This window comes from Numida meleagris, chromosome 1 (genome assembly GCF_002078875.1).
Source record: "Numida meleagris isolate 19003 breed g44 Domestic line chromosome 1, NumMel1.0, whole genome shotgun sequence".
NCBI classification, from domain to species: Eukaryota; Metazoa; Chordata; class Aves; order Galliformes; family Numididae; genus Numida; species Numida meleagris.
Window position 1 is genome coordinate 34,185,743 of NC_034409.1, and position 22,911 is coordinate 34,208,653.

The 22,911-nt window shown below is 41.8% G+C and overlaps 1 protein-coding gene across 1 annotated transcript; it reads right to left on the reverse strand.

Moving 5' to 3' along the window:
* On the reverse strand, window positions 1,178–22,348 carry GNS (glucosamine (N-acetyl)-6-sulfatase). Its single transcript, XM_021385085.1, has 14 exons — window positions 22,075–22,348; window positions 21,645–21,704; window positions 20,764–20,970; window positions 19,144–19,209; window positions 18,695–18,793; window positions 16,059–16,226; window positions 12,437–12,519; window positions 11,022–11,140; window positions 10,420–10,523; window positions 9,966–10,067; window positions 8,670–8,777; window positions 7,896–8,006; window positions 5,636–5,796; window positions 1,178–4,824 (listed from the first exon to the last, which is right to left on the reverse strand). The coding sequence occupies exons 1-14, from the start codon at window positions 22,216–22,218 to the stop codon at window positions 4,740–4,742; spliced, it is 1,617 nt and encodes a 538-aa protein (XP_021240760.1). The 5' UTR covers window positions 22,219–22,348; the 3' UTR covers window positions 1,178–4,739.

Here is a 22,911-nt window from a genome sequence, read left to right on the forward strand (position 1 = left end):
TGTGTCCAACATGCCTGGGGAGGCACTACTATGCCCGTAGATTTGATGGCAGTCATGTTCAGCCTCTGTTTTTTCCCAGGCAAAATGACTGCATTGAACAGTGGCTGTGAAGTTCCCTGCTGGGTTAAACAGGTGCTTTCTGTATGCCAGTAATCCTGGGCAATTCTTCACGTCTAGACCTGTCAGCTGATACCTCGAGCATCTCTCTCTGCTTGTAACATTCATCCATGGCTAGGAGCGGGCAGATGCCAGACATTTCATTTCTGTTTTTATGCTCTGCTGTAAGCGCCCATTGGACAAAGTTAGAATCCATGTTTTTAATTAACATCAGGACAGAAAAGGGGTATCATGCCTGCTGCCAAATAACAGTGCATATTTTTAAATGGGAGCAAGGCTCGAGTGAAAACGCAGGTCATGCAGATAGAACGTAAGGTCTACCTCAGCTCAGTCTGTGTGAGTTAAAGAGCCATCAGAGGATTGCTCCTGGAGCTAACAGACCTCACACTGCTGTGTGCTGCTAACAGCCAGGCTGGGACAGGGCACACACAGCTCTATCCCTGAGCCCGGCCTCATCTGGATGCACCTGCACTTGGATCATCCCTTGGGCCTGGACATCATCAGGCCAGAGTCAGGAGCAAAAATGCTCCTGCCACCAAGTGTGACGCTACAGGCAGCAGGCACAGAGATGGAGCAAAACAGGCAACTCTATCATTCTGCAGTGTTTTCCTTCATAAACATGGCTTGTTCTTAAAAATCAATGACAAAGGAAACACCTTGGAAAGGCTTCACGAGCCCCAGTGACATTACCACATGGGTATCACTCAAATGGTTAAGCAGAATGGGAATTTGCATCTAGGTACCACAGAGCTGCCTTTCTTGGGCTGTTACAGGGAACTGTCAAGTTTTCATAAACCATAGCAACAAAAGAAATTGGAGCGTTCCTTCAACTACATCAGTTTCCAAGGGAATATGGGAAAGTACAGATTGCTTTTAGATGAGTTCACTCACCTCAACGCTTCTTCCTTGTGCAAAGCAGACAGGTGTCACCTTGCTGGACACTACACATAAAGGATCCATTACGACCACACAAAGTTCACCAGCAGGCATCTGCACGTAGTAGGGCAGTAGGCAGAGAACAGGCCCAGCAATAGGAAGGCATGCTAGAAACGTGACACAGTTTGACCTTTGGAAAGGTTTAATTGAAATTCGATAACAAAGGGAAGAAGTTTGATAGGCAGTTTATTTTCTCTTTCCCCAAAAGTGCAGCAGTGAACAGGGTCCTCTGGAAGGGCACTTTCTAAACAAATGTTCAAAACAGCAGAAATTAAGTATGCTCACAACACGCTACAGCAAAGTATGCTCACATACAGAGAAGAGTAATACAAATAAAATTCACTTTAACTGAATCACAGTAAAACCGAAAGTCGTTGAAATATTGTATCATCATCAGTCAATGTTGACTTGTTGGGACAGGTATTGTACCTACTTTAAGTGACTGCACGTCTGCCTGCATTGCAGCTTTATTCCCCACACAGAAGACCAGTGTGCTGGGCCTACGCCGGGTGAGCGCATCCTGGCTGTGTACACGTAGGCCGAAGTGATGACACAGCATATGGTTTGTTTCAGGATAATGTAAAAATTAACTGTATTTATCCCTGCATAGTATCTGCTTTACCAGATCAGATCATTAAAGTTCACAGCTCTGCTTTTGGTAATAATGATTTATAAAAAAAAAAAAAAAGAACACCACATTTTTACCAAAACACAACTCTGCACCAATAAGGCCCCTTCAATTGACACAAATGCCATCAGTGCCAAGGTACGGATACAGCCACGATCACATTGCATTCCAAGTGGAATATCCAGGAAGACAATTTAGTCATAAAAATCATTTGGTTGGGAATCCGATCTGGCTGCAAGTTAGAAGTTCCTTCATGATATTTTTATAAATCAAGAATTAATACTGTTCACTCAGGGCTGTTAAAACACTCAGAATTATTCATGGAAACAGATACTGAACAAGTCACAACAAACTCCCCTAAAGGTAACAGAAGCCAGGCAGCTGTTTGGTCCTGTTCTTCCTTCAGCTACGTGGTTCTGCTGAATAGCTCTTGAATCCTTATCCAAAGTGAGAAGTTATTTTCCCCAACAGCCCTTGCTCTTGTTTCAGTTATGCAAGGACTGACTCATTTCATTCAGAATTTCAATTGAACATGACATCTACTACCTATGACAAATTTCAGGTACAGTGGGATTCTCTGACACTGAGTACAGAAGGAGTTATTGAGTCCACTTACATGGGCAATTGTTTTCAGTGTGTTCAGATAGCACAAGTGCTGGCCTGGGTTCAATTGTCTCATCATCTGTTTAACATCTATACCAACTCTGTCAACTTCCATGCTATTTATTAGGCAAAAAATAAATTGTTCAAAAAGAAAGATATGCTTACTGTGGCTTTAGAATGTTACACATCGATACCCATAAAGATTTTCTTCTACTTTTTCCTCTATTGAGAAGCATAACGTGCATTACTTGCACTGAAACTTAACAGAAGTAGGAAGTTGACACATGATCTCCTAGATCTGACAGGGCTATGGAGGATTTAATGTACAGCAAACTGTGTTTTATACTAGCCTCCAGACAGCTACCAAAATGAAGTTTAAACAAAAACCAACCCTAAGCAAGACGCTAAGTAAATAAACCTTAGGTTTAGCTCAGTGTGCAAGAAAACATTTGAGAGCACGAAGAACTTTGGTTTTGTTTTTGAAAGTCAAAGCAGAGTCTAAATGATATTGATAGACAATACTAAGGCTTAAAAAACAAAGAGAAAAAGATAAAGCTACAACTGTAACGGAGGAAAAAAAGTCCTGAGTATCTGAAAGCATGTAAGTAGTTTAAGAGTATCCAAAAGCCTCAGTATTGGTACAGATACTCCAGCTGAGAAGTTACCTTTTGAGCATTTTGTCTCCAAATATTTGGTCACTCCGGAGATTTGAAACGTTGACTTAGATTTGAAATAAAAGCTCTATAAAACCTAAGCTGTACGCCACCACAGAAGTTTGTAACTAAGCTACACAGAAGGCAACTTCTGTGCTTCAGAATCAAGAGGAAATATTAGCTGATTTTTTAGCATTATTTTTATCCAGTGTGCAGATCTGTGTATTGGGATATGTACCTCTACAGTTATGATACAGTTGTACTTTGTTGCCTCGTTAGTTTTTTGGTTTGTTTTCCTTGGTAGAAGGTTTTAGGCAACAGAAATTGAAAACAGCCTCTTTAGAGAGGAGATCTAAAATAGCTGGCTAAAAACTAGAGTTGTGTCACAGTTTGTCTGACAAGGGAAAGATCATCCTGCCTGATAATAAAGCTGATTTATGCATAAGTAACATGAATTTGTCTTTCAAAATACACACAATTCAGTGTTTCTAGAAGGTGTTTTGCCAATAATCTATAGGAAAGTTATATACCAACTCAAATTCAGGTTTTTCAAGATTTAGGAACATAATTCAAGTTTGGGTATAAGTGAGAGCTGCATTTCAGACTAGCTAACCAGAAAGCTGAGAAGACAGCATCACCTTTCCAAAGGGAAACCAAATGATAACGTACCAGTCAAATGTCTGGCGTGCAGTCCTTTGGTGCGAAGGCCACTTACTGCAGATTCTGTATAGTTACATCTCAACCAAAAAGAAACTACAAAGTACTCAAACTGCCTAAAATTGTCCTCTAACTTCTAGTGAACAGTGATATACTTCTTTTAGTTAGTTTTCTCTCAGAACAGTTTACCTTCAAGAATCTAACTGATATGTTAGACAATTCCAGACATTTGGAGGTTAGCGATAGACCGGCTCTACTGTTGTGCCCTGTGTGTTTATGTTCTTGTTGGTTTTTAGTATTCCTTCTTTCCACACAGTGAAATAGACTTAACGGTTAGCTCAGAACACAGGCACGCTTATTGGAGTACTTGTTAGTTAGTCCCAACACTGTTTTGATTAACACAGTAGGAAGCCTATATTAAACCCTAAGAGTTTTTTTTCAGTAGTACGTATTAACCCAATCCAGCATTTCAAACTAGGAAGCTGAAATTACATTCTTGTTTGCCAGATACCAAAGCAGATCTACAAAATTCACTGGTCTCATTTAAAGTGGTCTTATTGAAAGAGGATACTTCACATACTGATTTTAGTTCTGCAAAAGACTCCTGCTAGTCAGATCCTACAGTTTTGAATAATGCCTTCCCTATACATACTGTTTTGGGCTAGTTTGCTGTTGTCATTAAGAGCTTTGAGCTCAACACAGGAAACCTATCCATAAACACAGCTTTCAGGAACGTGTGCGACGCTGAATATAGGTGAGCATTACTGTGCAATAGCAGCTGCCTATCTAACCCAATTCAACTATGCATTTACTGATTTTTTTTTTTTTAGAACAAAATAAACTGTTCAGATTCATAGGCCATAGATTCACCTCTGTGCCTGCGATACGAAACGGTATTTGAAAGACAAAGGTGGTAATCAATTATCTGAGCAAGAGAGATTTAGCTGTGTCTAATGATTTAGTTACAGTTCAGCTGTAAAATATACATATTGCACGAGGCAATCAGCTAAAGACAAGGGTTTCTCTTCCAAACAAGGTTTGAATAGCCCAGTAAGTCTTCCAGCTGTGATCAACGAGAGTTTCAGAGACAGACCTGCTGCAGTCACTGGAGAAACTGGTCAGTGGGAGCTGATTGCAAGAGGCTCTTAAATGCTGGATAAGGATCGTGTAGAAAACCTCCGAGCCCGAACACCGTGATTGCTGAACATTAGCCGTGGGTCAAATCTGTACCTGTAAAAAGGAACAGAGTCTGTGTGAGCTACAATTAGTCCACAGTAACAAGCATTTCTAGAAACAGCTGATCTCTAGGACAGCTCTGGTACGATGCTACCTGAATAGCATACAGCAGTGACACTCCACCTATCAGATGAATTATAACAGTGCACAGCCAAGGAGTTGATAATCTCCACAGAAATAAATACGAGCTCTAACATACCAACAGCACATCGGTATGCGTAACATTAAACATTCATGAGATGCCTTTTAATAGAAGGTTCTGCTGCCTCAAATTACAGATCTATGCAGCCCATCTATAAGAACATTTTAAGCAGTGCTTAAAGCTTCAGTCCAAAAGACTGAAGACTGACTTTTGAAGAAGCCTAATTTATTTAGGACAGCTTTCTAACACGTACAGCTTATGTCCCGTGGTAAATATTCCTCGCTAACAGCACCTCCAGGAATAATCAGAGCAAGTATTTGGGAAATTCCTGCCTACAGAAATATGCAGAGCTTTTTGTTGCTTGCAGGCAAACCTGAAGTCACTTGTCTGACTACTCAAAATAGCCGCACAACTTAGCTATGCTAAGTCAGTGGTGGCTGACAAGATTAAAGTAGTAGTATTAATGCCATCAAGTTACGTTTGGTAGGTTCAACTAAAATAGAGATTAAACACTCAAGATAGATAAGCATCAAACTACTTCTAGTAAACTGAAGTATACATGCCAGTAATATTCTGCCTCGTCATAAATATCCTCTATGAAAACTCAGTTTTTAAAAATACATTGTTATACTTAGAAGTATGACGAGTTGACATGGTGTTTACCCAGGATCAAAGACTCCAGGCGTACGGCACGTCGCTCCTGAGCAGGACTGCAGCATCATTAATCGATAATTCATCTTCTCTAGAATTTCCTGATCGATTGTTTTGGCAATGTTATTGATCTGGTGTGGATCTGCGGTCAAGTTATACACTTCCACAAACACCTGTTTAACATAGGAAAGTTTCTGCGCTGCATTGAAGTCCTAAATGCTAATTAACATTTAACCACATTATATACTATTAATCAAATGCTGTTCCCAAATAACCTCAGATGTGATTTTCAGTTACACTGCAGCACACTCATACAGAAGCTATATGCAGCCAAGGTGGATAAACAGTCAAAGAGAGGTCAGTGTGTACGTAAAGCTAAACTTGTGCTAATGTGCAATACTGCTGGTAAAGTGTTGCTCTCATCTACGATGCCCAGCTGCCTCAATGTAAGTAGATCTTTCCCATACATACGTGGACCCTGCCTTAAGCCTACAACTCCAGAGGAAAAAGTCATAGGGAAGCTGGCTGTCTTTTCATTAATGGATCTTAAAGTACAATTTCATAACCATATATCACCATTATATATACATGCTTATGTACTTCCAGTTGTCAGAACTCAGGCACATCTTAACTACACGTACAAAGCATTCTCAGTGCAAATGTTATAGACCTAATCAAAGAAAAGCTTTTGTACGTGCACATACTTAAAGAACTAGGTTTGTCTAGACAACTTCAGGGCAGATTTGTTTTTTGGTACATTAAATCTCTAAACCACTCTGTGGGACAAACAGCAGCTGAACATATCTCAACAATGCAGCTGATGTTTAGTCTGTGCTACAGTAAAAATTGTGATTGCAGATGATGTTGATTAACATTGGCTCAGTTATGTCTAACTTAGATAAAGATTCATCAGGACAGACCTCGGTTACAAGCTTTCTGGTAAGGTTTACTGCAAGGTTTCAAAGCTACATCACTGCATCTGCCCAGTATTGCTAATCTTAGTTTAGCTGACCCAGGTAAGCTGAGCGACCCAGAAATTCAACAACCAGTGGAGTGCAGGACCTGTTATCTCGACTTCCTATCATCTTTTCTGCTGTCTCCCTGCAAAAACCATCCTGTGGGATTTACTGTCCTGATTTAAGTCATTTATTGCAGATTACCAGAACTTTGTGTGTGGCAGTGTGGTAAATGAGGATACTTGATGCTTATACATTTACATCACACATGCTGACATTGCAGTTTATTGGATTTGTGACCCAAACATTTGCCTCAAACCCACTATGCTCCCTGGAGCAACTGCATGCAAATGGACTCAAACAAAGATCAGACCTGAAAACCAGTAGGTTTTGTGCATACAGGTGGTACTCCACTAATGAGATTTGAACAGTTTCTGAACAGGGAACTGTACGTCCCATTCTCCCAAACAACATTAGAGACCTTTTTCCGAGTTGTAACTTACACTCGTTTGGCCAGAACAGGCAAACAAGTGAGCAATAGAGGAGAAATGATTAGCCTGAGGTTTCAGCTCTTCCCAAGGAACGTAGCTGCAGCTGAACATAAGAACAGCAGAGGTGCAGTGTAACAGAAAACATCAGCAGTACAGAGGAATCAACCACATGGAATTAAGTTAAGACCAAGAAATGAACTCAGACCCAGCACAGCTCTCCAGAGGCTGCCAGGTGATGCCAGAGGGCAATAATGATAGTTTAAACTATAACCCCTTCCCCACCCCTTTTTTCTTCCCAGAAACTCACCACAAACTTTTGTTCAAACATTCTCATCAGTCATTACATACTTTACTGTTTACTCTGCAAGCAATGCTAGTCTGCCTTTCAGAATACTTTATGCAAACCATTGAGAGCAGACAAGACTGTGGATCACAGTATTGGCCTTCCAGTACTTGAAGGGAGCATATAAAGAGGAGGGGGAATGATTGTTTATGAGGGAGGATAGCGACAGGACAAGGGGGAATGGCTTTAAACTAAGACAGAGGGGATTTAGGTTAGATATTAGAAGGAAGTTTTTCACTCAGAGGGTGGTGATGCACTGGAACAGGTTGCCCAAGGAGGTTGTGGACGCCCCGTCCCTGGAGGTGTTCAAGGCCAGGCTGGATGTGGCTCCGGGCAGCCTGGTCTAGTGGTTGGCGACCTTGCACTCAGCAGGGGGGTTGAAACTAGATGATCTTTGAGGTCTTTTTCAACCCAGACCATTCTATGATTCTATGATCACCACATGCACTGCTGTGATCAGCTAATGCCTGTTGTGGACTCACCTCCCGGTCATCAAATTCACAGTACTGCAGATCCCAGGAAGTTGACATTGTTCTTACACAAGCATAGGTGTTGTTATAGGAATCTTCACAGACACAGTCTGGGAAGCAGTGCTGTGAAGAAAGCAGTCAAATACTTAAGATTAAGAAAGATGAACTAGCAATCCTTTCCCTAGAGTCTGCATCAGCTTGAGTCAACTGCAGTTAATTAAGGAACACCAGGATCTTAGTCTAACACACCTAAGTCTCTGCTGAGTCTCTGCTCTGCTAAGCACAAATCACTTCTAAATTCAAGAAAGCGTTGTTAGTGAACTCATGATTAAACGCATTTTGTGTGGGAAGCTAATGTATCCACACTGAAGAGAACAGTATAAAACACATTACTAAATACAACACAAAAGGGATGTTTTACTTAGAGCAAACTTTGATTCAGAAAGTAGCTAGTGACAAACAGCTAGAAGGTAAGAACAGTGCGATGAGGCCACTGGAACTACAGAAGGAAGACTACATCCCTGCCAGACATTTTCTGAAGTCGATACCTTTCTGGATACTTCATTGCCCACAGGCCCCGTAGACTCCCACTGAAGGGGTGACTGTTCTGTATGGTCATACAGACACAGCAGTTCTGCACGGCTGGATGTTTCCTTCTGATTCTTTAATGCCACACAGCACCTACTAGCCAGCTCCTGCTGGAAGCTTGCTTCTAGAACCAGGCTAGTCACAGAACAGATAAGTCAGTTGCTGTTTTCTAATATTAACAAATCTTGCCCTACTTACTGTGACACCGGGTCCGAGGCCAGGACAGGTAGGATCACTGCCGTTGTATCCTTCTCCTTGGTACTCTACCAAAAAGTCTGATCTCCATGTCACGTTTTTGTCTCCTCTCTAGGAGGAGAGGACATGACTTAGCATTCACTGTACTACAAAACAGAAGTTTTCCATGCCTGGCATAACATGAATATCATCCACTGCTTACAAGGCAATGTGAGTTGTGGTCCCTAGTTTGAGTCAATCTTAAAATAACATTCAGCCTCAGGTTAGAATTCCTTGGGTAGCTGAAAAGCAAGGATCCAAGAAAAAATATCCCACCTCAAACCTTCAAGAAAAAGCTTACCCAAGTAATACCTTCAGCTTATAAGGAATCATGCAGTAACACAAACAATAAGCCGTATGGCTAGAAACTATGATGTTACAGACAAGAGCCCTGTAACGAGGCTGTCTGTCTTTGATTTATATCAGATGACCACAACAGGTGGAAAAAGATAGCCTTGGCATGAGAAAAGATAAACAGCTTTAAGGAGCAACTACACTTTAAGCTGCTCTATTTGTAGATGCATTTTGAAAGAGAGAGGAGAAGCAGTTTAAGTTAACATACAGCACTGTCACAGGCATACACAGCAAAATAATGAGCTTCACATTTTTGATTGTCAGTTTAAACTGACACCTTTTACCCACCTCCATCAGAAGAACAGCTTAAGGTTTGGATACAAGGTTTTAATAGCAAAGCACTGTTTTAAATCTGGATGATCTCCTACATTTCCAAGTAAGCCGCCTTCAATTTATAGACTAAATTTAATTAAAACTAAAAGGATAAACTACAAGCAGCTTTGTTTAAGTAGGCTTCTGCTCACTGATTGGAAAGGTCAGGTTTACTTTATGAAACCACCTACATTTTTGTAGAGTTTACTGAGGAACGCTTGCTCTCCTAAAAACTGAAGCAAAACACAGTAAGAGCAACCTACCCTCCTTCTGTCTATGCTAAGAAATTCTAAGGAAAAGACAGGGAAGGGCACAAAATGGAAACATGCAACCTTCAAAACAGAAATTCTTACAAATTGCAGGACTAGCCAAAGGATGACCACCTTCTATTACAAAATGACCACAGTTTATTATAATACACTTGCTTTTAAACAGCATACCTACTTTTTTCCCCACTGAACTGTGAATATTCTGTGTAAAATACCAACAAGGGAAGAATAGGGATTGGAAGTTCACCCAGTCCATTGAAAGAAATAGCATTCACTTTGAAAAATCATCCCTGTTACTGGTTACTATCCCTGGCTGTCTGCTTACCAGCAGTGGCAGTAGTGACATCCCATCCATCTGGGTCTTATTCAAGTCGTATCCCGCAATATCCAGGATAGTGGGCCCCAAGTCAATATTTGCAACAAGCATCTGCAAGGTGAGGAAAATTATTAGTTCAGAAGACCAGAACTTAAATATATTGATGAGATTTCTATGTTTTAAGTACACCTAAACACCACTTAATTTCATCTTTATAGGCTAACAGAACCTGTAGCATTCACATGCAATGCTAGAATCTTCAGAAAGCGATCTCCACATCTCTTACATTAGCAGCCTGCAATTGCTTAAATTTACTGCTACAAGCAAGGGGTGTACAGCCTTGTTCTTTTTTTAGAATGAAGTCTTCGCATTTTCTACCACCTCATATTCCATTTATAAACTATTACCTGAAGTGTTTAACTGTGAAACAACAGAAGTAAAGCGGTATTTTGTTTTCACTTACCTTGTTTGTCTGGTTTGGTTTTATCCCTGGTCCTCGGACTAGCAATGGAACTTTGATATCAAACTCATACAGCTGCCGTTTGTCTATTGGCAAAGAAAACTGGCCTGTGTTGGAGAAGGAAGAAAATTTAGATAGCTTCTTGTTTAATGTTTAGAAAGCCTTGTGTTACTTAATTTCCAGCAATGAATTTTAAGAGGTCAGAAGAGGTTCTTTACTTCATTAAAAAAAGCATTCAGAAGATATTTTGAAGTTGTCAGCTCCTGTAAGACATAACTCAAAGTTTATTAGCTTTCAGTTGTGCAATGTGCTCCAGACAGGCCTTTGAGACAGATTCTTACTGGTTAACTATACAGAACAGAGATCCTTCCTCTATTTCTGTCTCATTTTACAGAGATAGACAACGCTAAAAATTAAAAAGGCAAACAAAAATCCCCAAACACCCTACACTATAACTGCAGGATGTTTTGCAATTCAGATCTGTACTTTTCTTGTCCACAGTTTTCCACAGCTGCTGTTCCTATCTTCTGCAGTGGTCACAAGAGTGAGAAGCTATGTCATTTCTGGAGCTTCTACAAGCATTCAGTAAGCAGTGAAAACCTTACCAGTATGAAAGCCATTGTCTGAAGTGTAAAAGATGTACGTGTTATCTAATTCTCCATGGATTTCCAATTTCTTCACTAGTTTCTCTACCAGGTCATCTACTGACAGCAGAGTTTGCCACCTACACAGAAACAAAACAATTCACGCAAGAAAATAAAAAATTAGAATTTTGACTAGCAGTGCACACATAACATGCTTTAAATCAACAGTGAATGCAATGGAAGTAGATTATTTTGTTTGTAGTTTCTGAAAACAAACTTTGTAGATTATCACACTGTACTTTTGGAGGCTGTAATTTAAGATAGAAATGAACTGTTTGTCTTCAGTTCTTGTTGATTTTATTCTGAAGTGTCCGAGAAAGACGTCAAAGTGACGGTTATTTCTAATCTTATCTGGAAACAGCCAAGACCAACTTTGAAGCAACACAGAAGCAAAGTGTCCAAGTTCTTCTGCAAGGTCATGTTATTAGTATTAAAAATTAGATATAAAGAACTAAAGTACTTGTCTGCCAAGAACTTCGTTTTCTGTTCGGGATCCTTTCTGCCTGAAAAGCACGAGTTGTTTTGTATCACTCATGCAGTATCAGGATCTACTATTGCAGTGTATCTAAAGGCCTTAAACTGCCAAAAGTTATTATTTCTTTCCTTTGCCTCAGGGTCTGCCGTTGACCCTGCTTCTGAGAATTCAGTAAGACTCTACAGGCTAATATTACGTTGAATTCAAACTGGACTTATTCAATTATTATACGATGTTGTCTCCAAGCTTAATTTAAGATTTGGTAGCTTATTTTTTAACTTAGCATTCTGTAAAGCAAGAGTCTGGGGGAAAAAACAAACACCTCAAAAACCTTGGTCTTCTATCTCCAAAGCAGCAACCTAATACCTGAAAACTGCTCCAAATTGAGTTTTATATTTATAGTTAAGCTTATGTTTATTTCAAATCTTCTAAACAAATCTACAATGTAAGCCTACATCAACAAGGGAAACAAATACACCTTTCTTTACACTAAGAGAAAGGAAGCAAGTGATATCTTCCCATTCATCTCATCCCTTATAGAAAGGAATCAAGCACTTGCCTTGGCCAGTCAGTTATCACAGATATTTGCATCTAACAAGGTAGGACTAGAAGAGACTGAGAGCCAACCTTAATGAGATTAACTAGCCAATAAATTGATAGTATTTCATATACATTGAACATGGAAAGAAAGGCAGCTAAGACACTAAGCATGACTCATCTTTCTATGATTTGGGAGCGAAATACTTCTGAAGTCAATTACAAGTTTCTTTTCAAAAAGTAAGCTGAAAGTCAGGTCTGCTGAGACAGATGCTAGAGAAATGGCACAGGTAACTTGACAACTGTTGTCAGACTTATTACAACCCTTTAAAACTTTTGAAGTTAAGAAATAAAAAATTCTTACCTCTTCCTGTAAGCATCATCAAGAAACTGTATTGAAGAGTTAGTCATTGGAGTCTTTGCTTGCCGAATTAACCAGTGCTTGTTCTAAAGAAAAAAAGAAATAAGAAAAAAAGCAGTGCAGAAGAGAAGTACAAGAAAAGTCTTCTCTCAGCTTTTATATCCCTGTTAGACTGATCACAAATCTTGTTTAAGGAGTAAAACATCCACTTGATTGCTGTGAAACAGCTAGAAAATGCTATCAGAATGACCTAAGTCCAATTTTCTGCTCTTAGCTCATGTAAGACCCAAGCTGCAAGAGCAGACCATACTATAGCTCCGTTATGCCTGCGTTGGATGCGTTCAAAGCAGTCCAGGAAAGAAATTTGTAAAAACTGCCAGGGAAGGCCTTCCCAAACATAACATTTCAATAGCTATCAAAAATCCAGGAAGATTCCTGGTATAGTTCTAATGGGGAAAAAACCCACAAGGACTGAGCACATTATAAGGTTGGACGTGGCTGTCAAAGTACGGTTCTTCGGGAATTTATACTTGTGAGCTTACTAACATAAGCAGAGAGGTGTGGAGAAATTCAAAGGCATTTAAGACTGCCTGATTTATGGACAGGTGAGAAAAAAGACCTGCCACGAACAGATTCTTGGTAGCCAATGAACTCTGGGCTAGAGACTGAGGGAAGCAGAAACCATCGCATTTTTAGTTTGATTTTTTTTTCATTCCAGAAAAAGTGTGATTTTTCCGCTCAAGGGCTCAACATTTTTCTGTACTCATCTCCAGATTTCAGAAACAGCCCTTCCCCTTCTCCCCTCATTGCTCACTTCCAAGTAACAGAGATTATCTAATTCCTATGAAAAGTTGCACTCACATCCTGAAGCATCAGTCTGAACTGGGTCAGCCACTACATAAATACAAGCAAAACTCAGTTGTGAATAAACTGAAGGTTAGTATTAGTGGGGAGCAGAATAAAGGATGAAGTCATGTCAGCGCAGCTTTACAATTTTTCATTTAGCAAGTCAGAGATGATCCACTGGCCACCTTCAGTTTGAGCCTATATTTAGCTGGTCACTCTTCTCTAGCGCCTCTAGTTACACAACTTGAGTCCTCCTGTCACAAGTGAATGACTGGAAAGGGTTTGGGCTTTAAGGACTCACGATGAAGTGACTCATACCTTCTGCAGTTACTCAATTCCCCATTTTCTGTTTTGCAGACTGAAGAAAGGATTTTTGGCATGGAAAACTAATTTCATAACCAGTTTACTTTATTTCACTTTATTCAGATCTTGCTTTTGCTGCAGTTGTAAAGGAGTGCAAACGTGAGTAAAGACATAACACACGCTATCCCCAGCTCAGCAGAAGTTGTTCAGAAAATGACAGAGCTGGCACTGTCACCTACGCACCTACCACTTTTTGCAGGAGGTGTTTTTTGCAGACTCAGGAAAGGTCTTCCCCAAGACAACTGTGCTGCGTATATTAGGCTGATAAGTCACTTGGTAAAATTGAAAGTTCCTCTTTTCTATGATTCTATGATTTTTCTCTTCCTCTTTCTCTTAAGTTTCAGAAGTTTCATATAACACCTAAACAAATTTGTTCATTTCAATAAACTCCATACCGATGCACCATCCTCAGATTTGCTTCCATCAGCCCCTGCCAAGTTTCTTTCACAGTGTTACATACAAAGCTGTCCACCAAACCTGCTGCCTCCTGATGCCCCACTCTGAAAGAAAGCCTACAAGACCTTGAGACAGAACACACTATCTTGCCAGCAGAATCCAGACACAGCTGCGCTCCAACTTTGCAGGGAAAAACAATCCATGCATAAGAAATATCTGACAAATCTTGGTCAACTTTTTTCAGAACAGCTTAGTTGGACACCTCATCTGGAGCATCAATAGCCCTGCTTAGGGAGCCAGACAGCCACCTATCACTTGGTATAATTCGTAGCTGAGGATCTTATGCAGAAAGCACATTACCGGCCAGTACAAGAACTCAAATCTTACTCTTTACACAGACATTCTACCTATATGGCTTCTTTTAGTACCTCCTGCCCACACACTACATAAGGAAGCTAGAAAACATTGACTTAGGAATCAAGACTGTATAACACAGGACTGCACAATGAAAGTTTGCTTAGCAAACATTACAACACCAATGACTTAAGGGTCTGAGCCTATGTGTATGTTTATTACTTTTGTAGGAATTGTGCTTGCCCTAGAAAATAGTGGAGCTCAAAGAAGCATTAGGCTTCAAGACTGTAACATTACCAATTAGAAATGCACATTGCTAATGACTGTAGCTATTTTACGTCTAGAAAGGTGCTAGTCTGCTCTTATTTTGAAACCTAGTAAGACTGCTGCATTCACAGATACTAGCTACCAAACATTATAACACAAAACAAAATGACAGACTCGTGGGCATAAGCAGAGCTTTTGCCTTTGTTGCACATAAGGGAAGTCCCATGTTTTTTTTTTTTTTCAGCTAGCTGCTGACTTCACTGGTCAAGTTATTCCTAGCTCACAATTTTGAGTGTTCACTTATTACAATAATGGAATCTAAGACAAAATTAATAGTTCTTGTGTGGAAAAAAGATTCCAATACCCACTGCCTAGATCAAAACATAATGGGTTAGACTAAAGCATCTATTCTTTACTGCCTGCAGCCCTTTTCTCTCCTTTCATTCACAGTTTTACATCATGCTGATAAGCACGGAGTCATTTTGTAAGCTACAGTTCTCAGCTAAAAAGCAAGTTTCAACCAGGACTACATAAGCCACAGTGACCTTGAAGGAGGTTTCACTGGGCTCTAGACAGAAGCAAATCTTGAAGTAAATGAGTTAAACACAGAACAGTAGTGAAGTCCACATTTGAAAGTAAAATACCTCATCAGATCAACTGTCTACAACTTCTGCTTTCACCTACTGTAGAGCGAGTAGCAGATTAGTCTGAGCTGGACCGTATGTGGCTAAGCTTACTGGCAGCAAGGAAAATACTGCCCTCTCACAAACACCCTGAAGTTTCTAACACTAGGCCGATCAATTCTGGTTACAAGTTATCTCAGCAAATGAAAGCCAAATTATCAAAGTTCTTAATGACTCCAGGCCCCGTGTTTCACGATTTCACAAAGCCTCCTAGCTGGCCTCAAAAGCTAGTCAAGTAGGAGCAGGTTTGCCATGAGCTCGAGCAAAGGGTTCTACCCACATGAGTGGACATGGCGTGGAAATGTAAGAGCTGCTCTCATCCCTCCTCTTAGCCTTTCTGTAGCACACTACTTTGTGTTCTCCTGAACACACTGAAGAACACTGAAAGAACAGGAAGTGCTTTAGAATAATCTAGAAAAATAATCTGGAGACTGGACAAAGAACAAACTTCTTCCACATTTATCAATCATTAGTCTATAATACCACATTATTTTTGCCACTATTTTTTTTTTTGATTTACAAGATAACAGTATGGAAAAATCTAAGTCACAATACGCATACCTTACTCTTAAAGGCTAATTAACATAACTAAACAACCAGCAGTCGAGATACTAGCCAATTATTCTGTTTAATCTTAATAAGCAAGTCAGAATCACTGCTAACTGCTCTCACCAACTAGTAGAGCAATCTCTGCAGATTCTTGCTAGATAGCTTACCTTCCCGTGAATGTTAAAATTGCTGTTTCTTGGTGCACTGACATTCTGAAAGCTGTTTTTATACTGTGGAGCAGCTGTCCAAGGCGAGTGTGGCGCTGGGGTTGAGATCATCATAAAGAAAGGTTCAAAATTAGATTTATACTCCAAGAAGTCCAATGACATGTTAGCCTGTGAACAGTTTTATTGAAGAAAAAAGTCTTAATTCCAAAGGAAAACAGCACTCAAAAAAATCCAAACTACACACACACAACATTTAGAGCTTGGGCAAATAATAAGCTTCTGAAGTGGTTTACTACCATCTACAAGTGTCCAAAACTGCAGCTCCTGATCAAAACAATCCCAAGTGTTAAACAAATTATTTGTCCCACATCTCTAAACAGCATTCTACTTCAGACCTTTGCTTAGACTGGAAAGTTCATCAAAAGGATGTAAAGGATGACTCCAGCTTCTCATCCCACTGTGCCTATTTCAAGTATCAGCAGAATCCACCTGAGCCCTGCCCTCATTAAGTAAAACAAACTTCAGTACATCCTGAGGGCCTTGGATGCCATCTCCTGCCTGACGGATCTCAGTATGTCAGATTCAGTTGTCTTTTGAAAAAGACAAAGGTCTGAAAAAGTTTTTCAGCTCCACAGCTTATAGAGTATGCTCATTTCACGGCTAGCTCCTTAGTTTCTAAGGAGCATCACATTTCTGCTGGTGAAGCCAGAAGCTCTAATGAAGCACAGCACCAGATTCCAACCACTCATGCCACTTTTTTGCACTTTCATTTTCACTTCACTCTATGTCCAACTTCAAGTAAACATTGTGAAGAGTTTCATTTTTGCCTTCCCTTGTTCAGCTTTTGAAATTAAAGTTTCAAAGATGTTACTTGTTGGTGAGTTCTCTACTGTTCAGATCTTCCAACATTTTCTATTCCTGTCTGATTAGTATATCCTTCTTTGTATTTCCTCTTCATCCTCTAGAATAGGAGAAGTGCTAGGAATTTCCTGCCAATGGCTTTGTCTTCCTCCCTCCTAACTTCCGCATATAAGCAATGGGGGCTGGACTTCAGTTAAATGATGACGGACTTAAGGGAGAATAAAAACTGTTAAGTATGGAAGCTTGGTTCACATACCGGTATGAGGGAGGTAAATTCTGAACTACTCGGCACAGATTCTGTTAGAACCTTAAAGTGCAGTGCATCAGGACTGCAGCAGACAGATCCAGGTGTTCAAATTCTTAAAACTAGACTTAATTACTCATGTCCTCAGTCAGGGCAAGAAGATTTTGCATCAGATCAACCAACACAGGAACTCTGCATAAGCTCCTTATTGCTCTTCCTGGTGGTCTCTGTCACTGCATATTTGGCAGCACATGTACGGTGTGCGTTGCCCACCCACTGAATTAAACTGAAACACTAACCTGAAATGATGAATACATACTTGGTAGCCATAGGCAGAAAGCAAAATGCAACACGCTGAAAATTCATCATAATACACTGGTGTATCAACAGGCAACCCACCACAAATACGATCGTGGTCAAAATGCTTATGAGCTACTGAAGGACCAAAAAGACTAGTACAATACCAGTAACAGGATAGTCTCTCCTCTGGCTTACCAATTCCAATCTAGCTTCAGCCACTGTAAATCTAAATTTAATCAGACAGCTGTTCCATGCCTTAAGAAACATCAATCAGTTCCATTCCTAGTAAGCAGCTGTCTAGGTTAAGGAACTGGCAATGAACCTCACTAGAGTCAACAGAAGATCACAAATTCACTGCTGGGGAGACTTTTCAAAGAAAAGTTTTCCCGAGCATGTGAGCTCCCAGCAGTGCCAACTAACATAATATAACAGTGCATTAACCTAAGACTTCAGCTCTGGGAGGGGGATGAGGAGGGTGAAAATACAACAGAAAAATCCACACAAAATCCAAGCTACTTGCTAAACAGGGCCTCAAGAAAACTAAAGGGAAAGTTGTAATTATTAAGTATTTTATGCTTTTATTGCTTTTCTTAATTACTTTTTTCTTTAAGATTAAAGAGAATAAAGAAGCTAAATATCAGGGTCAACTACACATTTCAACAGAACGCATAGATTGGGGGGGGGGGGGCGGCGGCAATAAAAGGTGCATGGATTAGGCTTTCATATATTCAAGTTACCAGTTTGATATAGTTAAAGATTACAAGATATTGATATACACAGATCTACTAAACAAAACATGGTGTAAAGTTACTTTTACATGCTTAACTTCCTACTGAAATCTTGATGCAGTTGACCTGTTACAGAAGTTGTCTATTGTAATGAAATACAGCCTTCTATGAAGTAATTTAAGACACTGCCTGTATGCGTCACATTCCTCACGTACCACAGCAGTCAGTATTAACCTCTCAGTGAGGCCACTGCTAGCCAACAGGCAGTTAGAACATATTTCCTTTCCACTGCTTCTATACACAAACTTGCCATTTTTCAATATACCCAGAATCTTGTTTTGCTGGTTGATGCCTGCCTACTGCTATGACAGTGTAATCATTCAGCATTTAGGAACTACTGCAGCCTAACAAATTGCCATCGACACCCCTCCCCAGTTCCCCAGCATGAGGCATTATTTGGCCATAAGCAGTTTTTGTAACACAGATGTAGCAGAATTTCCTACCAGTACATCCGTCAGATAATCGACACTGTAGTTCTCACCATGCCTTCGTGCTTTGCCGTTTACTGAAAGAGTATAGTTGTAGTACTTCGAGTTTTTCTCCTGTGAGAAAGAGAAGTTACATACACATTTATACAATCATTACTTGAAATAATCAGAACTCCCAAGACTGGTCAAATAGGTTGCAAGTCTTCATCATAAGGATACTCCAAGAACTCTCAGAACTAGTCCCCAACAATATCAGATACCGCAGCGTTATCTCACGTGGCTTTGGCTTTATGTGCTAAAGTTCTTCCCTAGGCAACTTAGTAGGAGTAGCCCTTGTGAAAGCCAATGGACTGATATACAATCCAGGGGAAAAAAGGGAAGATTTGCATTAAGTTATTAGATGCTCCATGCTGGAAGCTGGAATACAAAACTATCAAAATCAAGTATTTTAACAAGTCACATACCAAAGCATACCAAAAACTCCATCCCGGAGGGACATGACTTACTCCCCCTGCATCCTCTGCTCCATACTGAAAAAAAGACAGATTGTGACTTAGTTTCAATTATCACAGACAAAAGCTAGAGATTACGCTTCATATTCATGTGCTTTATTCAACACTAGCCAGAAACCCCATTAAGTCAAATTAAACTTCACAATAGAAAAAACAAATATATTCATATGTAAAAGCATATATACAGGCTGTTAGAGAGATCTGGGTTAAAATAACTAAAGAGATACTACATGAAAATCTGGGATTCACTGACAACCTTTAAATCTTATTCCCTCTTCTACTCCACACATGAAAGCATACAGAGATCCTGAAGAACATACAGTACATCATCATGCAAGAACACGCTATCAGAACACAAGCAATAAGACAGCCTCAGGTTAGTAAGACAACTAAGAAGAGACTAAAGAAAACTCCACGCAGACCGACAGCCTCCATCACCTTGTATGAAGAGCTGGCGTGAACTTAAATCAGTGCTAGTAGCTGTCATCTTAGTGACAAACGATGAAGAACTATCAGCCCTTAACACAGCAAAAAAGGGAACTGGCTGCTGAATCAATGCCAAATCCAAAACAGAGGGTGCCTCAGAGCAGCACAATGTGTCTTCTCAAGGCTGCCCTCTCACGTCTACATGGCTCCCCAAACTGGAGGGACAGGAGATTGTGCTGACTCAAGGGATGCTCAGAGGAAGCCAGATAAACTTCCCTTCCCCAGCTGCCTCACTGACTTCAGCAGAGGCAGATTTGTGCCTGGCTAGAATACTCACTCGTGTTCCATTATTCTATTATGCCACCAATATTTTCCACCAAGAGACACAAGGAAAATAACGCTGCTGAGAATTTTAAGTCACCTACACATACAACTCCATCGTGCCAGAAGAAAAACAAATCTTAGTGCTTTTGAGTGAAAAGTTTTAAAGCTTACTATAAACTACAATGAACTACAGCTCAGGGAAAAAAAACAACAAAAAGCACACACAAGTGATTTAATAATGAAGTACTGAGCAAGCTCTGTAAAGAGCTCTGGTAGTAGCTGCTCTCCCAGTAAACTTGCCTCAGTGAATATTTAATATTTAAAACAGCAATTAAGTGCTAAAAAGAAAAAAGTACATGTTCAAGGGGATGTATCAATTGGAAACAGTGAGAAAAGTTTATTTTTTTTTATTTCAGTAGCATTATTCTAACATCTTTCCCAAGCTGATGCCAGCCTGATGATATTCTGCATAGCGACCATGTGCCAATCATCTACCATTTCCTACAGTCATGAAAAACCTGATCTCTATGAAGTGACACAGCCAAACATGCTGAAAGAAGCCTATGGATCCTATCATCCTTTCACAACTAACTTTAAAAAACCTTCAGACAACTAAGAATCCAATTTTAACTAAGTTAAGATCTCAACTTTGCATGTTATTTATCCTGCTTCAGTAAAGAGAATTGTTTACCCAAGTAACATCATTTAAAATATGGTGGGAATCCAATATGCATTACAAACATAAAGCTACAGGCCATCTTAGGAAGGCAGATAAAGGCAAGCACGCTGGATCACAGTAAAAAAAATATAGGTGCGAAATACCTCATTCAAGTACTTTCCAGCAAAGAACGTTTGATAACCACACATTGATTTGAGCAGTGCTGGGAAGGTGTTTGGTTCTTGTATCTTCTGCCACGACTTGCTGCTGCAGTTTCCTTCCAGGGTGTTATTGACAACGTGGTGGTTATGAGGGTATTTTCCCGTTAAAATGCTCGCACGGCTGGGGCAGCAAAGTGCACTGGGAACATACTAGAAAGAACAGGAAGAAAAGAGACAAGACTGATATTGTAAAACATTTCTCCTTTAAGTTTACAGTTTTAAAATATCAGGTAACAGGTTGATTAAAGAGCTCACCGGCTCTAAAAGTTCACAAAACATACACCTTTTGGGACACAAAGAATGACACCCTAAGTATTTTCACTAGAGAAATGCTGTAGGTGAAACTGCCTTTCGCTTCCTCCAACCCCATACCCACACAGTATGCATGAACAACAGCAAGCATCCTTCAAACGTGGCGCTCACCAGTTGATTCACGCTGTTGTTTTAGATATGACGATATATTAGAACGCAAAAAGAGTGAAGTGGGATTTCAACACACAGAAAGCGGCAAGTTTTAAGCGGCTTCTTCTAATGCTTCTCGGCTCACAATAAAAAACAGACTAGGGAGCTTTATTTTGCTGTCTAAGGAAGTCAGCCCGAATGCTTTTAGGAAGTGAAAATTCCCCCTCAGACTCTAACCTTGAGCTCTATTTATTTTGAGTTCTATTTATTTTGAGACCTAAAACTAGTTAGGTATCGAATCGGGAAGAAAACAACACACAAAGCGTGCACAGGTTCCCTAAACTGTTAACAGGCTCTGAAACTGAAAGCACAAAGTACACACGCACAGCTCAGAGCCTCAAGGCGTTAAGGCAAACGCTTACCGCGTTTAGGAAGGTGATCCCCATCTGCGCAATGAGGGCATTGGTCTTCTTCATGGGGGTCTGCAAGGGAGGCACCAAGCAGTCAGCCGGACGCACGACAACACCGCGCGAAGCGGCGCGGCCGGGGCGGCCCTACAGAGAGCGGGGAGCAGCCCCACTCCGCCCCAGCGTTACACAGCGCGGACACAGCAGCCCCGCTCCGGGCCCCGCCACGAGAAGCTCCGCCGCGGGCTCTGCCCGTCGCTACGCGCCTCACTCCAGGGGCCGCGGGGCACCCCCAGGCCCTCAGCACGGCTCCGGCCGGCGCTGCCCGCATCCCCGCTCGCAGGGCGCGCGCCCGCCGGGGCGAGGCCTCCCGCCCCGAGCCCCGCTCCCCCGCGCGGGCACCGCGTCCCCCGGCAGCGCCCTCCCCGCCCGCCGCCGCCGGTACCATGCCCCCCAGGAAGACGTCCTGGTCGTCAGTGAGGATGAGCACCACGTTGGGCCTCTGCCGCGCAGCCCGCGCCGGGCTCAGCACCAGCAGCGCGGCCAGCGCCAGCCCTCGGGCCACCGCCGCCACCGCGGAGCGGGACATGGCGCGGCGACGAGCGGGCGGAGGGACGGACGGGCGGACAGAAACCGTCGACGTCGCTCAACACCCGGCGCGGCGGAGCGGCCGAAAGCACAGCCCCGGCAGCAGCGCGCGGGCCCGCCCCGCCCCCGGCATATGACCAGGGCGAGCGGGGGGCGGGGGGGGTCACGTGGGCGGGAGGTGCTGCCCGACGCCCCGCCCCGCCCCCCGGGGAGGAGCGGGGGCGGTGCTGCGCCTCGCACATAGCGCGGAGGGCGGCTCCGAGCGGCGGTCGTTGCGGTCGGAAATTCGTCTGAGCTGGGGGTGACCCACAAGGGTTATCGGCTCCGGCTCTACCCAGTACCATTCACAATCAAACCGTGTGTGTGAGAGCACCGCCTAAAGCCACCCTGACCTCGGGGCCGTGCCCACCGCCTTCTGGTGCAGAACTTTTCCCTAACCCCCACCGGCCCCCCTCCCCTGACACAGCTCCATGCCGTTCCCTCGGGCCCTGTCGCTGTCACAGAGAGCAGAGCTCAGCGCTGCCCCTCCGCTCCCTGTGAGGAGCTGCAGCCGCCATCAGGTCTCCCCTCAGCTCCTCTGCTTTGGGCTGAGCACACCCAGGGACCCCAGCCGCCCCTCGCACGGCCCTCCGACCCTTCTCCGTCTTCGCACCTTCCTTTGGACGCTCTCCAATAGTTTCATATCTTTACATAG

Bases quoted from the DNA above. Each gene is read 5' to 3' on its own strand.
- GNS (XM_021385085.1), bottom strand. From the start codon at position 22,218: ATGTCCCGCTCCGCGGTGGCGGCGGTGGCCCGAGGGCTGGCGCTGGCC. The intron at 10,068-10,419 runs GTAAGTGAAAAC...CTCACCTTGCAG, and splicing joins AACCAAACCAGACAAACAAG to ATGCTTGTTGCAAATATTGA. The intron at 5,797-7,895 runs GTGAGTCCACAA...TATGTTAAACAG, and splicing joins GTGAATTTGATGACCGGGAG to GTGTTTGTGGAAGTGTATAA.